Source organism: Zonotrichia leucophrys, chromosome 1A (assembly GCF_028769735.1).
Source record: "Zonotrichia leucophrys gambelii isolate GWCS_2022_RI chromosome 1A, RI_Zleu_2.0, whole genome shotgun sequence".
NCBI lineage: Eukaryota > Metazoa > Chordata > Aves > Passeriformes > Passerellidae > Zonotrichia > Zonotrichia leucophrys.
In genome coordinates, this window is record NC_088170.1 from 38,045,374 (window position 1) to 38,068,046 (window position 22,673).

The window sequence follows — 22,673 nt, forward strand, 5'->3', positions numbered from 1 at the left end:
TGCAATTATGAAGAAAAAGTTATGAAGTTATTCTTTCTTTCAGAAAGAGAGAACAAGATATGATTCTAACAATAGAAATCAAAGAGCCCAGGAGTAACATGATACAAAGCTAAAATTAATTCATCTCTGTAATTGTAGTCTTTTTCTGAAGTACAGGTGAAAATAACAAAAGGGTAGTGATTATTAACACAGACAAAACCGTGAAGCAATCTGGAAACCAGTATAAGACATGAGAATGGCAAAAAACCCAGCAGGATATGAGCAGACATAGGGATCATCTCCCAAGTGCTGCTCTGAATTGGGGCATGTCCAAACTCATTTAATTTCCTCAGCTCCTTCATACTTGTGGAACTCTCCTACATAAAAATTGAAAAGGAGGCTGTAGGATGATTGATATTTTCCCAAACTGTGTGTGTGATAGCCTTGTCTCTGTGCCCTCTGTACTTTGGCCAGCTACCTGTCTAGTGCTGTCCTGCTGGGACTTCTCGCTCCAGCCTCAGCTACCACAGGACATGTTCTGTCTGTGCTGTGCTTCAGCTGCAGGCTCTCAGCATGACAGCAAAGGAGGAGCAAGGGCTTGCAGACTGGGAAAAGGAGTAAACAAAATAGAATAATAGAATTGTTTAGCTTGGAAAAGACCTCTTGGTTTGAGTCCAACCACAAACCCAGCACTGCCACATCCACCACTAAACCATGTCCCCAAGTGCAAAATCTACATGTCTTGTAAATACCTCTGAGGATAGTGACTCAACTACTTCCCTGGACAGCCTGTTCTAGTGCTGACTAACGCCTTCATTAAAACATTTCTTCCTAATATCCAGTATAAACCTCTCCTGGTGAACTGAGGCTGCTCTTTCCTGTAGCTTTTTTTTCTAGGATTAGAGGCTGACCCCCACCTTGCTACAACATCCATTAACGTGTAGAGTGCAAGAACATTCCCCCGGGGGTCCTTTTCTCCAGGTGTTTGAAAATGCATCAGACTCGATTGCTCCACATGGAATAAGAAGAAACTATTGTCTTGAAAAAGCGATACTTTGAAGATACTAGACTTTAAGTAGGTAGAAGGGACTGTAGTTAGCAAAAAGCAGAATCAGAATGTGAAGTTTAGTATTGCTTCCTCGTTGTAATTAAATGCTTATGTTAATGTTTGGGAAAGGGAATCACAGGCTCACAAAAGGAGTCATGTTGAAAAGGAGCCACAGCGGTCATCTGGTCCAGCCTCCCTGTTTGAACAGGGTCATCCCAGAGCACATGATGGTGCTTCTGGGTCCTTTTCAACTCAGACTGTTCTGTGACTCTCAAGTGAAATTGCTAAAAATAAAAAAAAATTAGTAAATAATGGCACTATTGCTATTAAATATGGCACAGGTTTGTGTCCAGAGTGTTCTTGAACATCTTCAGTGAGGGAGATTCCACAACCCGTCTGGGCAATCTGTTCCAGTGTGTGGTGACTTCATGGTAAAGAAACTCTTCCTCATGTTCATGTGGAACTTCATGTGCATCAGCTTCTGCCCGTTGTCCTATGAGAAGAGAAGAGAAGAGAAGAGAAGAGAAGAGAAGAGAAGAGAAGAGAAGAGAAGAGAAGAGAAGAGAAGAGAAGAGAAGAGAAGAGAAGAGAAGAGAAGAGAAGAGAAGAGAAGAGAAGAGAAGAGAAGAGAAGAGAAGAGAGCCTGGATCCCTCCTCTCCCGGCCCTCCCTTCAGATGCTGACAGCCACTGATGAGGTCCCTTCACGGTGGCCTCTTCTCGAAGAGAAGGGAAGCTGCCGGTGGAGAGAAAAGGCGCCATTGTAGCCACAGAGGAAGGACCAGGAGCGCATTTCCCGGGTGCCCCGGTGCTGTATTTTCCCGAAAATCCCCACGAACGAACGATCCCGGTCTCCCCCTCCGCTCCCCCGGCCGGGGCGGGCGCGGGGCGGGGCCGCGGGCGCACGTGACAGGGCGGGTGCCATGGCGGGCGCGGGGGCGGCGCGCGGCAGCCTAGAGCTGGCCGGGGCCGCGGGGCCGCCGGGCCGGGCTGAGCAGCAGCCACAGCCACAGCAGCCGAGAGCCGCCGCGATGTCGTCCGTGGCCTCCTACGAGAGCCTGGTGCACGCCGTGTCCGGCGCCGTGGTGAGCGAGCGGGCGGGGGGCGCGGCGGGCTGAGCGGCCGGGCCGGCCTGGCGGGGGGCGCGGGCCGCCCGCAGCCTTTGTTCGGCCGGGATGGGCCGGGGAACCGGCCGGGGCTTGGCCAGGCTGGAGGCTGGGCCTGAGCAGCCGGAGGCACCTCTGAGGCAGCGGGAGCTGCTCCTCAGAAAGCCGGGTTGGCGCACCCGGAGCTGGGCATCCCTTCGGTGAGCTCAGGCAGAGGGGCAGCACCTCAGCTGTGCGATCGCGGAGCTGCACCGAGCATCGCCCTCCTGCCGCGGCCTCGTACGAGCTCCGGAGTGCGGAGCGTGAGGCAGCTCTGCGGTGCTGATCGAAATGTAAAGCGGGCACAGTGCAGCCGGAGGAGGTATCTGTCCATCACTGAATTTAATTTTTCATGTGATGCTTGTAAATTAAAAAGTCGCATTTATTTTACGTAGATTTCCTAGTGTGCCCAGCCCTTGAATTTTTCTTTTCAGAGTGCTAGCTCTAAAAAGTAAATCAGCCTTCTGCTTCCAACAGATGAAGAATTTTAATGCATGTAGCATGTTGGATTGGGCATACTGATGGATAGAAAGAACTCCTCGTGTCTCCTATAGGATGAAAGTTGCTAAATGTTATTGAACGATAAACACTGGAACAGGCTGCCCAGGGAGGTCATGGAGTCTCCCTCTCTGGGGACATTCAGAACCCACCTGGATGCATTCCTGTGTCACCTGCTCTGGGTGACACTGCTTTCATGTGGGGGGTTAGACTGGGTCATCTCCAGGGGCTCCTTCCAACCGTGACAATTCAGTGTTTCTGTTATAAAGGCTGTTTCTAAAAGGAAAAACAAGGCTTTAAGGGATGTTTTTGTTTTATTATAAATAAACACAAGATTTTTGTCTGCTCTTTAAATTGTTTTAAGTCTGCTTACTTAAACATCAAAGGTAGTGGGGATTTTGTTTCCACTTTCAAAAACTGGAGCTTTCTCAAATGATCTCATTGTTGAAATACTACCCATTTTCCTTTTGCTGGCTTCTGCAGAAGTCAGTGATCCTTTCTAGACCTTGCTGTTAGCTCCTCCCTTCAAATACAGATTGCTGTAGTCAGGCTGTGCCCCTGAACAAAGTTTGTGGTGTGAACCAAGCTTATACATTCAGCCATAGACTCAGAACTGTGTTGAGCTAATGCATTAAGAGCACATGTCAGGCCACAACATGATAACTTTTGTTTGTATTCTAATATACTGAAAGCTGATATACCTTCTAGGCAGCCTAGTAAAATTTGACATGAAGGAATATTTTTGTGAACAGTAAAAAAATAACCAACACAAAACAGTGCTTGATTTCCTGTGAACTTTAATTGAATTACATAAGTATTCTTTAACTTTGCATGTAGCTGCAACGTAATCTTCCTGTTGCAAAGCTATAGGGGTGAGAATTTCATGGGAGTATTATAGAGCAGTCAGGCTGCTTCATTAGCTAAATGGTGGCTGAAAAATAGCAGTGAAACTTTTTTATATGTTTCATGTTTTTTTGTTGTTCCTATTTTTTATAAATCCAAGCTTCAGGCTGTGGTCCTGCACACATCTTTTTGGCACCTCAGGCCATTTATTCTGGCCACCTCTTGGCTGCTGCACAGTTGTTTGTTGGGTGCTGTGACTGGCCAGTGAACTGATGTCCTGAAGAAGTAGCTCAGTGGAAAAAGTAGTTTTCAGCCAGATTAGTTTCTGTGTCTGCATCATTGTGTAGTGCCCAGAAAGTTATGCCACCAGATTGGAGGAGGCAGGAGTGCAAATACAGTTGACCAAGAGCCTGGGATTCCAGGGACCAGCCTGTACCTGTCCCTGTGATTATTCAGTGGTAATGTGACTTGGCAAAGCCCCGAGATCCAGTGCTGACAGGCGTGGGGGGAAGGCTGACAGTGAGGCCTCACCCTTCCAGCAGTGCTGGGTAGCACACGGCAGCATCTGTTCTGCACTCACTAGCATAATCTTACCTGCTGCTCTCAGTGCACTTCAGCAAGGAATCTGAGTCCCTCTTGAGGGCTTTTGTTGTCAGGGAAAGGACTGGTCCTGTTTATCCCTCTTTTTCTTTCTTCTAGCCACGAAATCCTGTCTCTTCCCTATGATGCTTCAGGCAGCCTCCTCATTGTGTAGTTGAGTCGTTCTATTTGTAAACCCGAGAGAAAAGTAACTTGGCTTTTCTATTTCCCTCAGTTTAGCAAAAGAAGGGGAGAGGGTACAAGTTGTTTTTTATGTGCAATGATCTGCTAAGTCAGTTTAGTTGTCTCATTACATTCCCTTGAACTATAGTTCCATGCAAGTTTTAACCTAGTTTGGTAGTCAAGCCCTGGAACAGGCTGCTGAGAGAGTTGGTCAGTGCCCCATGCCTGGCAGTGTTTGAGGCATTTGGGAAATGCACTTAAGGTGCTTGAGCTGTTGGTCAGCCCTGAAGTGAGGTGGGGGCAGCAGGACTAGGTGATCATTGCAGATCCTTTCCAAACAGACTGTTCTGTGTCTTGTGGCCGCACATCCATTGTGTCCTGTGTGGCAGTACCTGGCTATTTCCTCATTTCCAGTTTCTAATTCTGTGCAGGTGTGTGCGTGTGTGTGTTGGTGCTGCGTGGTGCGTGGCATTGAGCCTGGGATCCAGGATAAATCTCACTTTGGGTGGATGGAAGCAGGGGAGGGCTGCAGGTTGTAGTGACTGTGCAGCCTTGCTCTGTGTGTAGGTGTGACTGCATTCTGAGGCTGTCTTCAAAGTTGCAGTAATGCAGCTCCCATTAGGAACAGCATTATGGCTCTTTCTGGCACGTTTTTTTGTGCTGACACTAACCTTCTAACTAAGATGTATTTTTTAGAAATATTCAGTCAGATGGGATCATTAATCCACTTGCTGTCCAGCTGAGTGCATGGTAGGTGAGAATGATACAACACAGGACAAGTACATGGGAAGAATGAACTGTTTTGGCAAGAGCCCAAACTAAATGGGTTAAAATAACCAGGTATTTGTGGCCAAGTCTTAACATATGCTACCTAGTGTTGAAAAAACCTGCAGAAACTTAAGTCAACCCAGAATTGTTTTAGTGTGGAAACATCACCAGAAAAATGAATCCTCTGTTGCTGGTTGCAGAGCTAGGTCCAAGCAGCCTGCTGAGGAGCTGGGGTATTTCCAGAGGCAAAGCTCACTTAAATGTATGGCATAAGGCAACTGTAGAAAAGCTCGAGTCACACTGTGCACTGTAGTTTAAAAGCAGCGTTGAGTGACTTGCTGTATCCCAGACCTTCCCACCATTTAAACAGTTGGCATGGCTGCTAATAGGAGAGGTTCCACAGCTTTAGCAGCCACTGATGCTTGGGAAACAGGTTTACACCAAGCCAGGGCCTTTTTGAGGCTAATAGGAGGTAGAGAAAGTTCAATGTTTATTTTCTGATGCCACTAGATCAACTTTCAGGCTTCAAAAACTTTCTCTTTTGGCAAAAAGCTTTTAATGGTTTTAATTTTAGCTTGATCTAATGCAAGAGAAAAATAACCCTCTTTTGTAAGTGTGGGACAAAAATGTGTTATGTGTGGAGTTTATCCCCTTTTTAAACTTACTCAGCAGACTGATTTGGGGGCAAGAAGGGAAGAGTTACAAAAGTCTAGCAGGCACTGTATAAGCAGCTGATACACTATGCAGCCAGTTTATTTTGTTTTTCAGGGCAGTATGACTGCAATGACTGTATTTTTTCCTTTGGATACAGCTAGACTTAGACTTCAGGGTAAGTGTCTAAATCTAGTTTCTTTGTACAATGGCATTTCTGTTCATCTTGGCCCGGGCACTTGTAAGGGTGGCTGTAGTGGGGGTGGTCTACATGAACAGGAGTCTTACTTGTGTCACATTAACACTGTTTTTCCAGGTAAAGGTAATTCTTCCTGTTGAAAGTTGGGCAACATTTTAATTAGCTGAAAAGGCTGTGTGCTCTGTGGCTTTTAAATGATTATCTAAGACCAAAGACAAAAACAAAGATGCAAGATTGCATAGGATTATATTTGTGTGTTGTTGTTGTTGGCTGCTGAGAACACTTCGAAATGCAGGGGCAATATAATGAAAAACAGAATTATTGAGAGGATGATTTCAAGGGAAAATCCAGGGTTAGAATTGGGATTAGGAATATCTAATTTACAGAAATGCATCTGGAATATGAACTGTGTTTTAAAACTCTATCTTGTAATCTAAAGTCTCAGACTCAGCAAGCATTTTAGAGCTATGACTAAAGCTCTGTTAAGAACTGGAGGCAGATTATCAGCCAGGTTGTCAGAAGTATGGGTTGAGAAATGAATAGCTTTCAGTGCAGGAAGAGCCTGCTTTGCTCAGGCTTAGCTGTTCGCAGATGAGCTGTGGGAGATTGCTCTGCTGCTGGTGCTGGTGTGATGTCCAAGGAATCATTTTGAGAGCAGTTAGGCAGGCCCAATTCTAGCCCTCTCCCTAAGGGGGACCTACTTTGAGTTCATGTTGCAACTACTGGAATTGGTGATTAGAGATACTCTGGAGCGCAGCAGAACCTGTCAGTCTGAGGAAGAATAAAAAAAGGAAGTAGCCTTACCTAGCAAATGAAAATAAGGAGAAATAGGGTATTTCTGTCCTTTATGAGGAGGAAGAAACTTGTGCTTGTAGGGTATATTCAGAATTGCAAGGTTAAGGCCTTGAAAAAGTGCTAAAATTTTGAATAATCTACAAGTTTGATTGTTTTGCTTTCCAGTTGATGAGAAACGAAAGTCAAAGACAACACCGGCTGTCCTTTTGGAAATAATCAAAGAGGAAGGCCTGTGAGTAGAACTGATTTTCTGTTTGTCTTCATGCAGATAAGCTCTAAAACTGATTTGAATATGCTTTTAAAGTGGAACAATTAGCCTATATCTGTGTGGACAGATTTTTGTTCCAAATTGAAATGTCTCCACACAAGTGTAATATGACTTGCATAATCTTATGTGTTCATCTTTAGCTAACTAGGATTAACTTTGAGCACCTTATGCAATTGATCTGTTCAGTGATGTAACTGTGCCTTCATTAGTGAGGTAGCTGTGCCTCCTCAGAAATGCAAATGTGCCTTCATATACCTGATCAACCAGCTTTGTCTGCCTGGATTCTTGGGTGTGTCAATTTCTCAGTAACCAAGATGAAACTCCTGGGTAACTGAGCCTCTTTCAGGAGAGCTCAGACATGTTTCCCAGTTGGAAGGTTTTTATTTTCTCCTAAGCATGTAGAAGTAAACAACACATGACACTTTATGCTGATGGGATTTAACATCTGTCTAAAAACAGTTAACTTTCAGCTGTGCTGTGCTTTAGTGTTTGTCATAGTCTGAGCTGAGTTGGCTGGAAAAAACAGTTTATATAATAGTTCTATACTTTGTTAGAAGTATTTTCCTAACGGAGTCCCTGGACCTCCTAAGTAGACTGGTGCTTGCAGGACATTAAAGCTGATGAAAGTTTAACTTGGCCCATAATGCTGTGTCACCTTTGAACTTGGGCAGATGTATGCATGAAGAGTTCTCTGCCAGCTGATCTCTCTTGTTCACATTCCCACATTACCTCTGTCACATGAGGGTGGCAAGTAAACTTCAATTAAAAAAAAAAAAAAAAAAAGAAAGAAAAAAGTAAAAAAGAAAAATGAGGTAATTAACCAAGGTGGAAAGACTGCAAAAGTGATCATCCTGCTTTGCCTGTGAAAGAGAAAAATCAGGAGCTCTGGCAAGAGAGGAACATTGCTTCTTCCAAAGGTATTGGGAAGGCCTGACAAAGCAATGGTTCTAATTTAGAGAAGTGTCTGAAGTTACAAAAAAAAATCCAAACAGCAACAAATCTGAAATATGATGTGAGATCATAAACATCTTGTTCACATTAGCTTGTACAGTCACGTCTCATTAGCATGCTTTTGTGAGACTGCTTTTCTCATCTAGATAAAGCAAATAGGTTGAGCTGAAGGACTTGCTGCAGAAGTTTATCAGACAGCTTTCTTCCCTGCTCTGCCATCCTTTTCTAAGTGATCTGAAAGGTGTTCACTAGTGTACACCAAGTTTTTCTTGCAGTGAGTCATGGATGCTGCTACTGACAACTTAAGTAATTAAAATAAACTCGTGGGGTTTGTTTTAGTTTCATGTTTTGTACTACAAGATGTTTCATTTGAAAATCATCAGAAGTCATTCCTAATAAATCAATCAAGCCCAAACTAACACTCAGAAGGCATAAACCCTAGAGGATGTTTCTGTCTCTCTTTTCCAGCGCAGAAGAGATAGGTAATGTAAGAATTGTTGTAATTTGGCTTATGAATAACTGCATAGTCAGTTAATTTGTAACTGTCTGGTTAGCTAGGCCTGTAACTTCAGAAGCAGTTGTAACAATAAGATGTATTCCCAGCTACATGGGAGGGAGAAGCACTCATGGATTTGAGATGAAAAAGTAGCATTTCCATTTGAAGCAAAGTCAGATGTGGTGTTTACCAGGCTTGCATCTTTTACAGTCTTACTGGAGATCCTTAAATTCTACATACTCCCAGTAGTTAATGAATTCTGAAGAGCCTCCATAGTTACTGTTGTTGGGGTGATTTTTTTATGCTTTTAACATGATACCAGCTCTCTACCTGTTCTGTGCAACTCCAGTGAAGGTGTGTATCCATATCTTCTTTGGATGTGTTGTAGAACATGTTGGGAATGTAGGACAGCTGTTAAAGTGTCCCTGTTTTTCAGGATCATCAGGCCTGCCAGAGAAGAGAGCTTTGTTAGGCAGATGTTACGAAATCATTCCTAAATCAAGACAGGTTTAGATGATAATTCAGTTTTTTGTCTGTGATTAATCTAGTTAAATTTAACTAGGTAATGTCTTTTTCTTACTTACCTGACTGATTTGCCCTAGATTTTACAGTAAGGCATTTGTTAGAAATTCTTCCCACCTGTATCTTCTGTCCCCAGGTTGCATCCTTTGCCAAACTCTCCTAGGAGGAGTATATGGATTTCAGTAACTAGTCTTCAATTTTTAAATTTTATGTGAGACTCCAGATACTTTTTTTCCTTACTCATGAGTTAAGTATGGTTTTTTACCATTGCTGATAAAGACATATCTAGGTAGTACTTCCTGTAGTACACAGAATTGTATCTCTGGGATCCTCCACCAGCACATAAAATCAGCCAGATCAGCCACATAAATACTTCACTGATTCTTACTGTGACTTTTTGCTCTCCATTAGGTTGGCACCATATCGAGGATGGTTTCCTGTTATCTCCAGCCTGTGCTGCTCCAATTTTGTTTATTTTTATACATTTAATAGTCTTAAAGCCCTCTGGGTCAAAGGTCAGCATTCAACCACTGGAAAAGACTTGGTTCTTGGGGTTGTTGCAGGTAATACTTCAAAGTCTCCATTTTGTCAAGAATGTATTTTTGGTATATTCTATCTAATGATTTTCTTGATGAAGTCCTTTGGAGGCCACTCTGAGTGCTCACCCCTCCCACTGTATGCAGACCTGCTGCTTTGTGATTGCTCCTCTGTGTCATCCCTGCCTCCTAAGGAATTGTATAAACCATTCCTGTTGGGAATTCTGGCACAAAGCACAGTGCTCTTGAGGCTTAGCATATTTGTGTCTGATGTGGTGCTTACCAGGTATCTAAGCTTCAGCACTAGGATGCTGAAGAAAAGAAAAGGGAGAGGTGATAGTTGGGGTTTTTTTCCAGAAGAAAAGATATATGCCAATTCTGAATTAATTTCAATTACAGTAAGAAATTTTAATGTAAGAATTTGGATGTCAGTTTTCAGACTTGGTTTTGGGCTGTCACCTGAAAGTGACAGGAAGTTCCTAGATATATACAGGTCCACTGGGACCAAATGCTCTTTTATTCTATCCTCTTATGTGGATGCTGCAGTGCCTTCTTTTTAGGGATGATAACATTTGTGACTTTTCTAGCACACTCAGTGTGAAAAGTTACCACTGTGGGCTTTGTGTTTGCCAGTGGTATTCTTCAGGGACTATTGCTCATGCAAAGCATAGAATCAAGCTGATTTTAAAAAAAAACAACCTGTAAAAAAGACCCCTGGGTTTGGGGTTTTTTTGGGAGTTGGGGAGGAGTTGGTAGTTTCTTATATTTTCAGTGTAGGTATAATGACTGTCTGAATAGCTGCTGGAAGTGAGGAAGGAAATTCTTAAGCTGGCTGTATGTCTGTGGTAAAATTCCATATATTTTGAAACAAAGGCTACAGGAATTAGGGTACGAATTACCATTTACTTCTCCCATATGTTGTGTTGGTTTTATTCCCTCTTCCTACCAGAAATTTCAGTAGCATGTGAATCAGGGGAAGAAAAGGGGATAAAAAAAGATTTGAAATATTCTTTGCTGATTTTGTTTGTGCTGTGTTTTGCATTAGGAGTAGTGAATGTACTCCTGACCACCCCTCTCTGGGTAGTGAACACACGCCTGAAGCTGCAGGGAGCAAAATTCAGAAATGAAGACATTGTACCAACCAATTACAGAGGCATAATAGGTAAGCACCTGTTGTTGTCCTCAACCAAAGAGAAGTTCATGAAGTGAAATGTATCAAGGACTTTGAAGACTTCTGTTCATCATGAACGATTTCACCCTGTAATCTCTGTGCTGCTCTGTCACTTTGTAGTCATTGAGTTTTACAGGAAACCAGACTTGGCTATTTGTGATGGAATTAAGAGTTTGCAGTGTGCTTTCCTGTAACTAAGACCTTTGCAGGGGCAGATATGTTATCATACAGATAATGGAGCAGTAGTGAGCCCCATGAAGTGGTAGCTGGGAGTCTGAGTTTGGACAGACAGTCTGAAAATTAAACTTCACTCACCTATATCTCTTAATCACATGTTCAGGCTGTCCTTCTTTTAAAACCAACCAACCAAATAACATTACTGTTATTTTGAAGAAGGTTTGGTAGACCTTAATGTGGATTCCTCACTTGTAAAAAATAAAGAGGGTGCTGCCTGAGCAGATGATTAGTTTTGTGTATGTTTATGGTGGTGCAAACAAGAAGCTCCTTTGTCACTACCTTTCTCTTAACTTCTGGATTAAAATGAAAGTTTAGTTATAAATGCTTGCATAAAGGACTGCAGTGGATTTTTATACACTTGGGATATTAGGCTTTAAGAGTAACTTCTCATATCTTTTATATTCAGAGTTTTGTACTCAAAATATTAATAATTTTTTTCCTCACCTTTTGTCTCAGATGCCTTTCATCAAATAGTCCGAGATGAAGGAGTCTTAGCTCTGTGGAATGGTACTTTCCCCTCCTTGCTGCTGGTCTTCAATCCTGCCATACAGTTTATGTTTTATGAAGGCTTTAAACGAAAGCTTTTGAAAAAGCAGCTGCAAGTGAGTATGTTTTGAGGCCAGGTGATGAAGGTGCTCTGTTAGAAGACAGGATTTTTGATATGCATCATTTGTACAAATTCAGAATAATGGGTTTGGTTTTGGTTCTAGTATTTTCAAGTGGTTTTTTGAATTAGTTTGTCTAAAAAGGGTTCAGTGTAATGAAATTATATGGGAATCTTTCATGTCCCTAGGGAAGAGATTGCTGTAATTAATTCTTCTACCTGTAAAATAGAACTGAACCTCTTCTCCACATTTCCTTGCATACATTCACAGGTCTTGATTAATAGTAGAGATTTCAATTCTAAAGTATCTTTTATAAGTATTTACATACTCACTGTTTTGAAGTCTGCTTTTAACACTTTTTGCCGTAAATAATTACTTTTTTTTCTTGAAGACCTCAAATTTTCAATGTAAGTTTTCTAGGGATGGACACTAGAATTAAACGTAGCATTGCAACCATTCCTTCCTGATTTTCTAAATAGAAGTGCAATTGCTTTTCTGTCCCTGCTTTATACTGCTCCTCGTTTTCCTTGTCTATATCAGATATAGAATCTCAGCTGAACTCATGTTCCTTTTATGTTCCAGCAAACTGGAAAGCATTTGTATTACATTTTCAGATAATGTCATAATATATCTTTAAGATGCTTGGCTGTTAATTAGTGATTTTAGAATGTTAGGTTATACCAATATGTTACCAAGCCATATTGTTTTTCCCTTAGACATGGTGAGATTATTTTTACATCATCAATGAGGCTTGGGATTTTTACTGTCTTTAGTCAATACTGCAGCTGTAGCAGCCTATTTGTACCTGATGGATCTACTCCATTACATTATGCACATTTTTGAATTATGAGCTTAGTTTCCATCTGCATTGTTATTTTCTTGTTGGCTAATAATGTATTTATGTATTTATTTCTTGTGTTTCTTTTAAATTACTTAGTTCCACCTTAAATTAGGACATTTCTTTGTCCATGATCAGTGAAGAGGGGATATAATTTTTTTTCAGCTCTGAATGGTAATTTTTATTTTGAAACACATTTTTCTTCCTATTTGGTCATTTCCTGGTTGTCCTAAATATAGCAGGTTGACCTTTTTAAAAATGTGCATGTGTAAGTGTATTTTTGATTGCAATCAATATATTTTAGAATATACTTTGAGCTTGTTTTGATATGGGCATCTACTTATGTTCAGTGATTAATTCTCACTGTTAGACTGAGATGCACTGTAATCAGCATAGGCTGTAACAATGTATTTGGTACGTCCTGGAGCAGTGTGAGCTTTGGAGCTGAGCGTGGGCTTCAGCAGGAATTCTTGACTAAAAGGGGATGAGATTTTTAGCCTATGGCATCAAGACTAAAATTCTGCCTGGGAGTGTAGTGGTTATGTCTCAGGAATACAGAATGGCGTTCAAGGAATCTTTTGCTGTCACCTTTGCACAAGTACTGTATGACTTTTGGTTTCACTGTTGCAAAACCTGAGATGCTTATTGATTGATGGTATGTTTAAATGATACTTCCTTATCTTTTGTCTACTCTTGGTGCTTTGAAGGGGTCTAATTGTATGGCCTTATAGCAACAGTAATCTAGTTATATTGAGAAATGCAAAACCAGGTGGAATTTACAAATAAAGTTAAAAGGTGGTAAAGTAAGTTAGTTGAACCATAACCAACTCTTTAAAATGAGAAGACCCTGAGATTTCATGAAATCTTTATGCCAAAGATCCTTAGATAATCTGGTAGCAGTACAGAATCCAAATACAGATAGAAATGGGTAATTGGCTATTTTGGTACTATTTGCAGCAAATTTGTTCTTTATCTATTGAACAGCTCACATCTTTGGATGCTTTTGTCATTGGTGCAATAGCCAAAGCAGTTGCCACCACCCTCACTTATCCTCTGCAGACAGTACAGTCAATTCTGCGGGTAAGTAATCATTTCATTTCATGGCAGCTCTGCCTCTGACTTGGTCTGTATCATGCAAGCCTTGTTTTTATTTGTGTTAATGGACCCATTGTTTTGGGAGGCATTTTTCCCAATGCAGGTCACTGATTAGAATGGCTTTCCTCTTTGGTTTTGACAGAGCTTGATATACTGGTGCACATTTGTTTCAAGTTGCTGGTGGGATTGCCAGTGTATTGTATTGGTACAGTGTCCCAGAGAAGCTGATGCATTGTACTGCTTTTAGGCACTGCAAAAATGTACATTTGCTTATTGGAATATAAATGGAAAATGTGTCAAGTGGGAAGTTAAAATTAAATCTTCTAAAACCAGTCTGTTTCCAGATGACCTATGGTAATTTTAAAAAAAGTTCTATTCATAGGTTTTGTTGTTCAGATGATGGTCTGACCTTGTCAGTGCCCAGAATGTGATTCATCAGAGGAAGCTGAGCTCCCTCATAAATAATACCTTTAGCCATTTGCCTGGCCATGTAGGCTAATTGTAGTGGTAATGGAAACACTTGCATTTATTCTGACTTGCAATTTGTACATAGGCTGGATAATGCTGCTGCGTTCAGAGTGTACCAATATTGGTGTAATATTGACACAAGACAAAACTGGGGAGTAGGAGGGAAGGAGACCTGGCCATGTGTAAGCATATTGTACTTTAATTTGTGTGTTTTAAACTCTGTAGCAGTTAAATATTAATAAGTGTTTCCACATGAAATATATTTTCCTAAGTAAGGAGGAGCCTTAACTTGCCTCTACAGTAAAGCCATTGTGTATGTTCTAAAACTTGGACAAATTTGGAGAATGAGTTGAATTACTGAAAACAAGCCTTCAATGCTAAGAGTATCACTTTTCAGACCTCTCTAATATGGGAATTTTCATGTTAATTGTATATCTGGAAAAAGTAATTTTCAAGCAAGTTTTGTAGTAATTTTTAACTCTCTAATTAGAGTGTAATAAATGTATCTTGATTTTTGGTAACTTGTGAAAAGGCTATATTTCAAAGCAAGAGGATTTGGATATACTTACTCTGTAATTTTTATCAGCAGTCATCTTTTCTGAAGTTTTCATAATTTTTGATCAGCTGCCTTTTAATGCCTTACCCTGTTTTAACAGCCTGGACACGTCTCAGTAGTAGCTAAACTAACAACACAGACTTCTGTTACTGGAATGGCAGATACAGAAAAACATTTAAATAAAAATAGCTCTGTTTGGATAAGTTGCATCATCAGTCTGTTTTTAATTTGTGATGCTCCTGTTTGCTCCTGATGTGAAGGAGAACTGGAAGGAAAGCTGGAGTGCTCTGTTTTAGCCACAGAACAGCTTCAGCCCTCATTCCTTTCCATGGTTCCTGCAGCAGTGGTTACAGTCTTGAGGCTTCATCTTTTTTCTGTCTCCATTTAGCTTTTTGAACAAAATTCTTCTGACTCTTAATGACAGTGTAAAAAGAAGAAAAAAAATCCAGTGCCAGTCCATCCTCTCTCTCCCTGTGATGAGGGGGAGCACAAGGACCCTGTCTCTGGTTCTGCAGTCACTAGGGGTGACTTCTGTCCCTTTGCTCTAGGAAAGAATAGCCAGGAGCGCTGAACACATCTGTTGAGGACAGCAGAAATGTGTGTCTGTGACATCTGTGCTGTCCAGTTCACACTTGCTATATTTTGTGATGTGTTTTCTAATCTAAAGTTGGCATTGTTCTAGTTGATGAAGTTTTTGTTACTCACACTAAGTGATTTAATAAAGGTTATGAGTAAAGGTTTAGTATTTTCAGAACTAATATTCTGCAGGAAAAAAAAGTTGCAGGTGTTTTTTAAAATAATTTTAGCAGATTTGCACACAAACTAATATAAGCTCAATACAATTCATATAAACTTACACATTGTAACTAAGTTCTCTCATCAAACTAGTTCAGAACATTTTTTTCCTTTTTAACCTTAAACCTTTAGAAACTTACTCTTTTTTAGAACTTATTAGGGATCTTTGTAATAAAGTCTTTACACCTGTGCTTTCAACTCTTTGGCACAGTTCTCTTTTTACTGTCACATAATGAACAGTTATCCTGTGTAATTGACAGTGGTAGCAGCTTTGCCATTTGATATTCCTTCTCCCAGTCATTAAAACTATGTGACACTGGTGTTACTCATTATGCAGTGAAACTGTTATTTGGCCTATGTCTCAGTAAAGAGCAGATAAATTAAATTTGCCTCTAGAGGTACAGCAATACCATTAATGTTCTCAGTGATCCCAGAAGAAAAAGTTCTCTTTAAAATGGAAGTCTTTTTTTCTCTGTTATAGAGAATGCTAATCCTTTTGGGAAGTCTTCTGCAGTAAACACTGAAGTGTTAACATTCTAGTGAAAAATTAATTATTTTCTTCTTTTAATGACCCTTTGTAGTACAAAAATTGTCCAGTGGTAGAGAAAAGAGGAGAATGAGGCACCCAATGTGAAAGCCTGTGTGTAATCTGGCTTTCTGCTGTCTAGTGATTTCCACTAGCATTCTGTTGCTGCTGTTTCATCCCAAGTTATTAAAACACATAGTAAAGCCTCTATCATCCTAGCATTCTCTTAAAATTTCTGAGCTGCCTTAATCAGCTGGAATACTTTACCTGCTGTCAATGGTAATTTCTTACACGTAAGAAATAGCAGTTGCCACAACATGTTCTGGGGAAAAGCTCATCCAACATGCAGTTACTCAAGTTCACCATTCTTCTTCAGCACAGAAGCTTAATACAGTCTTCAAAAGCTATTAGGCTTTGCTGCTACAAACACAAGTGTACCAACTCTTGTATATTAATAATTCATAGTTACAGCTTGCTGGCAGTACTGTCAACCTGTATCAGATAAAAGTATCAATGAATGCTTGAAAAGGACTTACTGAAATTGCTAGTTTAACTCTACAGCAGCAGCAGTCATGCCTACTGAAAACCAGCTTGGGCATAAGCAAGTGTAGTGAGTAAAAAAGAAATATTATTTAGGCCAGGTGGGTAGATGAAACAATTTTGAATTCTTCCACAGCAGCTCACACATAAGTGCTCCAGGACCATTGCTGGGCAGATAAATTGTGTGTTTGATTGTGCAGTCTCAATGTAGTAATGACTTGCAGGTGTGTGAGGGTCTGTATTTTTTTGTGAAGTAAAAGCTGAGAAACACAGAAAGAACTTGCTTTGAGTGTCATAACCCTACTAAGACTCTGCAAATTATGCTTTTGAGATCTTGAAAACTGCTTCCTCCAGAGCAACTGAAAGAAAGGAAATATTTGTTAGAATCCATTTTAAAACCAAACCAAATTACAGTAGTATGTACAGTTTTAATGTTTGCAGTATGAGCTTTGGCCTCTGTTCTCTGCTGGTAGTTATGTAATGTGGAAAATGTTTAAAGAGGTTTCGGGTAGGCTCTCCAGATTTCATGCATGTGTGATCTTTGCCAAGCACAGTGGGGATCTAGTCCAGCAAAATACTCTTCCTTTTTTCAGTTTGGACGTCACAGGCTGAACCCAGAGAACCGAACACTGGGCAGTCTTAGAAATGTTCTTTACCTTCTTCAACAGAGAGTGAGGTGAGCTTTCCCATTTTATTTCTCCTACCAGAATAGAGAAGATTTGACTTAGTACTAATATTGTGAAAACCTTGCTGGATCTGGATTTTGTTTCCTTTTGCCTCCCTTAAACTTGACATTTGAGTCAACCTGGTTTTTGTAATATATTGTAGAGTAGGCACACAAAAACCCATATTCTCTTAAATGTCTGTACAGTAAGTGACATCAAAGATACATATGGATACTAATTCATTTCACCTCTCAACTTGAAAAGAAGCAGGTTTCTTGCACAAAGGACCTTAAGTTTCTGCAAAATTTTTTCTTTAAAATATTACTAAACATAGCTGGCTTAAGGTCAAGAATGGGTTTAAGATTCCTACAGTTGGTCATCAACTTGTAATCTTGATTCTTCTCTGCAGTGTACTGATTTACTTACAGAAAGCTATTCATGCTTGTTCTTGTTTGCTTTTTTTCTCCTCCTTAGGCGTTTTGGGTTAGTGGGACTCTACAAAGGCCTTGAAGCAAAGCTCCTGCAGACAGTCCTTACTGCTGCTCTGATGTTTCTGGTGTATGAGAAACTGACTGCAGCCACCTTCACAGTCATGGGATTGAAGCACTCGCGCAGACATTGAGGAGGAGCCTATGCCAAAGATTCTGGGGTCTAGAAAACACATTCCATTTCTGAGACCTGCCTGGGTAAACAAAGGGTCCTCACTTTCTCTGCTTCTCTTTTTATTAGCCACCTTTATCTCCAGTATTTGGAGAAATCTGGAATATGCTCATAGGACCTGTTGCCACGAATTCAGGGATAGCCCATTCCCTATTGTTCTGTGTACTCACCATGTTAAGAAAAAAACAGAGACCTTATTTAAGCACTTGACCTGAAATTTAAACTATTATGTGATTTGGTAATTTGGTTGATATTCTTGGCAAGAGTGACTATCTCTCACTATACTTTGTTCTTTGCCCTCAAATTGTCCTCAACTATTCTTGGATCTTTATCTTCTGTCAGCAGCTGGTGGGGCTGGTTTTGTGTTATTTTCCTTGACCTGTGTTTGTCACTTCATATTTGGTTCATTAAAATAATTCATAAAGAATAACATTTTTGGCATGGTTTTCTTTTACCTGCAAGTATGTTTGTGGCACAGGATCTGTTGTTGCCCCAAATACCTGGCGATGAGGTCTCTGAACTGCTGGAATGGATTTTAGAAGTGAGTGTACAATCTGTCTTCTTGAATGCAGATACTGGCTAGATTGGAGGAAGATAATCTCTTGCTTTTTCAAGCAGAGTCCCTCAAGCTGCCTCAAGAAAATGGGCTTGCTACAGAAATACATGAAGTTTTATGACCCTGTTCTTTGTGAGAATATGTGAATTCACACCATGTTCTTACACAGACAGGGGGCACTGCTTCAAAAGTGCTATGCCTGCTCAAAAATGTGCTTTGTTTATTTTTCCACTGATATTCCCAGGCCATAAAGCCTAAAATGTGTATGTTCTAACATGTGTATGTTCTTTTTGCATAGTTTTGGTCAGTATTCCTAGAGTCTAAAATCCAAATTGAATTGTGCTCTGTCAGTTGTTAAGTTGGCAGTAGGATAGTTCTGAAGAACGGTTTTCTATTTGAAGTATTGAAAAATTTCATGGCAGTTTTAACACCAAGAATGTGTAGAAGGGGGAGAAGACTTGAATGCCGCAGGATTCTGAATTGCAAAATGGCACCTGTTTCTGGAGTCTGAATTGAGTCCATTTTAAAAATGAAATAGTAAAATAATTCTGCAGATAATGTCTTTTGAACAAGTGCCTTCTTTTAAGAGTATTGAGAGTATCTATACAAGAAGAATACCCTTAATTCAATGCTGGTGGACTTTCAGTCCAAGCAGGATTTACATAGACAAGTAAGAACAAAAAAGTGCAATAAGCTGTAATTATACTTTGTTAAAGGATGAAAGTAAAAGACTGGAGACTTCACCACTGGAAAAGAATGAATCAAAATTCTGAAAATTTCAGTGAAAATACTTTTTTTTTACTGAAATGAGGTGCCATGTGGAAAGGTAGTCTGCTGTCATTTGGGTGTTTTTGATCAGGAATTTGGAATTGGTAGTATGGCTCTTGATAAGCTACCTCACCTTGGAATTCCTGCTGTCAGAATTGTTGTGGGGAAGCAGAGTGGTTCTCATGCCAGTCTGGCTGAAATCTGCATGGCTGCCAGGAGCTGGAGTTCAGCACCTTGAAACCTTTCTGCTCTGTGGCATGAGGGAGCAATTCCTGTAGAGGTATTTTTCTGGTTGCTCTACCTGGAAGAAGAAACTAAATGCTTGCTAACATTTACTAGCAAAAAAATACTTGTCTACCTGCCAGTGTGGATTCAAAGGGATAAAGTATTTCCTTTTTGCAAAAAAAGCAGAATACAGAAGCCCTGTGTGAAAGTGTGCTCTTCTTGGCTGTGTCTGTTGTTACCTGGACAGACCATTAAGCCTGGAACAGATATTCTAATCTCTCTACTTGGCTCTGCTGACCAATTCTAGTGAAACAGTTTCATAAAGGAATGAAAACAAAAGTTACTGAAGCTGGGAGCATCTCAGGTCTTTTAATGGTTGACCTGTGACATTTAAAACTTTTTTGCTTCTGCATTATCCAGTATTGATTCAGACATTAAACTGAAATAACTGAAAAACAACTTAACCTTGTGTGACTGAGCCAAAATGCAGATGGTTGAGGAATTGTTAAGTCATTTATTCAATTGGCAGGCAAATGTTCATGTTGCAGCTGGTACCTCTACCTCAGTTCTCTCACATGTAATTTGAACAGATTATGACATTTCTGTTAGGCTGCCTAAGACTATTTCAGCGTTGGTGAGTATTTTTGACATTAAAAAAATCCATAATTTATCAAGCAAACTATGAGAGACTATTTTTAATCTTGGTACTGGAGAAGTAATTCATCCTTGGTGGATACATACTGTCCAGAAATGAAAACTAAATAAAATAATTCTATTTTTATATGCATTTACATAAATTGCCATTTCCTGCTGTCTCTCATAAGCAAATAACAGTTTATTTAGGGGGTAGTGTAAAGACATAATCCAGCTAATCTGGCTCTGTGGATTTGTCATTTTGCTAGAGACATAGCTGCCATCAAACAGCACAAAACCTACAAGTGTTCCTTTAGACACAGGTGGCTCCTAATGGACATGGCTGTGGCAGTGGAAGCTGGAGAGGGAACATGGAGGCAGAGTATGAGGTGGTGTGGCACAAACAGCTCTAAGCACAAGCACCTGCAGTGACAGCCTTGGCTGCCAGTGCTCTGCACTGCTGCTGTGCAGCAGTAGTAACTGTGTTCCATCCAAAAATTGTGTCAATTCATTTCTAGAGAATTTAACAGAAAATATTTTCATCTTCAGATGAAAAACAGATCTCCCTATATTTTTAATGCCATTTTTTCAGAGACGAGAGAAAGGAACGATGATTACAAAGGAGAGCAGCAGAGAGGATCGTCTGTCTTAGCTGAGTTCTGTCATGGATAATTCTGTCCTTGGCTCAGTTTAGGAGATTTAAATTTAATCCTGTGCTCTTCTTTCTCTTTCCCACCCCACACTTTGAATGAAGGTAGGAAGCCCCTGTGGCATCTTAGAGATTGCAAAGCAAGTGGCATCAGGAATTCTGCTCCAATTTGTATTCCAAAGCACGTTTCTTGCAATTACGGGTTGCCTGTATGGTAGGGCAGTATTTAACACATTTTGGCTTATTCACTAATGTTGTTTGTGTGTGTATATATATATATCTTTTGTGTGTATATATATCTCTCAATGTTTCATATAATAGAAATGCTGTTCACTAAGCCTCAGGAGGAAGACAACTGATAGGGTATAACGTGTTCTTTTTGTCTTACGTAATGTTGAATTGCTGAGTGCCTGCTGCCAAAGCTGGCTGTACTTTGCTGGAAGAGTGTCTCCATCAAATGATTTTCTGGCTGCACTGAGGAAAGTTATTAAAACCTGAAAGCTGGTGCATATCCTTTGGGGGAGGAAAAACAGGATTTACCTCCAGTCTAAACAAAAGGAATGGAGCTGGCTGCACTGCAAAGCTTCTTGTCCACATTAATCCTTCTTTACATGTCTTACTGCTCACCTGCTGAGGAAGGAAAAAGGGGCTGTGCTGACCCTGCTCCTTGCTGGACTTTTGTAGCTAAGACAGGTAAACACCATCCATTCAGAGGGAAAAACAGGTGAGCTTTCAAACTGGGATATTCCTTGCACAGGCATCTGTTGAAAAAGGTATTCCTTGCCATCAGTGGAGTTATTTTTACACCACATGTCAAAAACATTTCCTAGCTGGTGAGCATGAGGCAGGACAGCACAGGGCTGTGGGTGAGAGGGAGCTATATAGGAGGCCCATAGTGTTTATGCCTATTGTTGGGGTCTATGTCTTTTTTTTTTTTTCTTTTTTTTTTGTCAATATGATTTAAAGCAAAGAAGAATGAGGATGACATGATGAGGAACATGAGTATTAAACCAGTTGTTTTGATGTGTAATTGTTTATTCACCTAATCTAAAAAGCTGAATTCTGTGTCTGCAAAGGGTACTTTGTGGGCATTATAAACCTCTCTCTGCCTCTTCACAGCAGAAACAGAGAGGTTTTAGGGCATGGTCTGATGGTCTAGGTGGGCTAAAGAGCCCTCTTCAAAGCTAGTTTTCCTGGAACAGAGAGGGACCAGGTCCATCTCTGCATGACTGCATGGTCTGTACAGGGCTGTTGGTGCTGACCTAGTGTAAAACTTTACTAATGTGTAACGTCATCTATAGCTTACATAATATTCATAGCTTACAGGTTTTGATAGCACTAGATAAAAGAGCATAGCTTTAGGATTCAATGAGCAACAGCAAAAGAGCTTTTATGAACTGGCATATTTTAACTTCTTGATTCTTCCTTTGTTTCGTGTTTAAAATAAATGGACTCCAGAACTTTCTAGAAAATGAAAACTAAAAAGAGATCACCTTTCTATTTGGCTGACAACATGTTTTTTCTGCTGTCTGTAGCAATGTAGTGCATTTGTCAGAGCAGCCTGGAGCACAGCACAGCCACTTTAAGGTAAGGGGCAGAAGCTTGTGCAAAGATGGATTTATTTCTGTCCTCTGCAGCTGGGGAAATTATCCTCCAGTTACTGCAGCTGGAGGAGAGGGAAGAGCAGGAATTTGGTGGTGGTCCAGATCAAAAAGCCCACAAGACAACAGTCCCCATAATTTGCTGCAATGGAAATGTGAAGTGATAACAAGGCCAGAATCTATCTGTGAGAGAATCTCCGGCACATTTCCAGATCCTGGTGTATCACTTGCACAGTGGAGCCCAGCTCATGGGGGTGCTATTGCAGCAGCAATCAACCAAACAGTTCACAGCTGTACCAGTGGTGAGAGGCTTCATTTTAACAATCCCTGACTGAAATTTTGCGTGTGTATTCTTCTGGAACTGGAATGGTCTGGATAGTCAGGGGGTTTCCTTGAATACCCCTTTACTCAGCACTTTTCATTTGCTGTGTTGCTTTCCATGACTTTTCAAACCAGCTGAAGAAAATAATAGGTGTGTCTAGGTTGCTGGTATTCGCATTTGGATTTGCTGCCAAAATTGCATAAGGTGTTTAGGAAGTCCCCCAAACATGGCAATGTGCCAGACTGAAGATGAAAGGGACTTTAAAGGCACAGACAGTTACTGCTTACACTGGAACAGCACCTCA

General features: G+C 40.6%; 1 protein-coding gene across 1 annotated transcript; it reads left to right on the plus strand.

The window, feature by feature from the left end:
* Positions 1 to 1,940: 1,940 nt before the first annotated feature.
* On the plus strand, positions 1,941 to 18,045 carry SLC25A17 (solute carrier family 25 member 17). Its single transcript, XM_064702347.1, has 9 exons — positions 1,941 to 2,110; positions 5,810 to 5,870; positions 6,852 to 6,918; positions 9,335 to 9,486; positions 10,505 to 10,621; positions 11,324 to 11,469; positions 13,295 to 13,390; positions 16,884 to 16,966; positions 17,430 to 18,045. Exons 1-9 carry the CDS (start codon positions 1,949 to 1,951, stop codon positions 17,575 to 17,577), a joined length of 1,032 nt encoding a protein of 343 aa, XP_064558417.1. The 5' UTR covers positions 1,941 to 1,948; the 3' UTR covers positions 17,578 to 18,045.
* Positions 18,046 to 22,673: the final 4,628 nt, after the last annotated feature.

Bases quoted from the DNA above. Each gene is read 5' to 3' on its own strand.
- SLC25A17 (XM_064702347.1), top strand. From the start codon at position 1,949: ATGGCGGGCGCGGGGGCGGCGCGCGGCAGCCTAGAGCTGGCCGGGGCC. The intron at 9,487-10,504 runs GTAATACTTCAA...GTTTTGCATTAG, and splicing joins GGTTCTTGGGGTTGTTGCAG to GAGTAGTGAATGTACTCCTG. The intron at 11,470-13,294 runs GTGAGTATGTTT...TCTATTGAACAG, and splicing joins TTTTGAAAAAGCAGCTGCAA to CTCACATCTTTGGATGCTTT.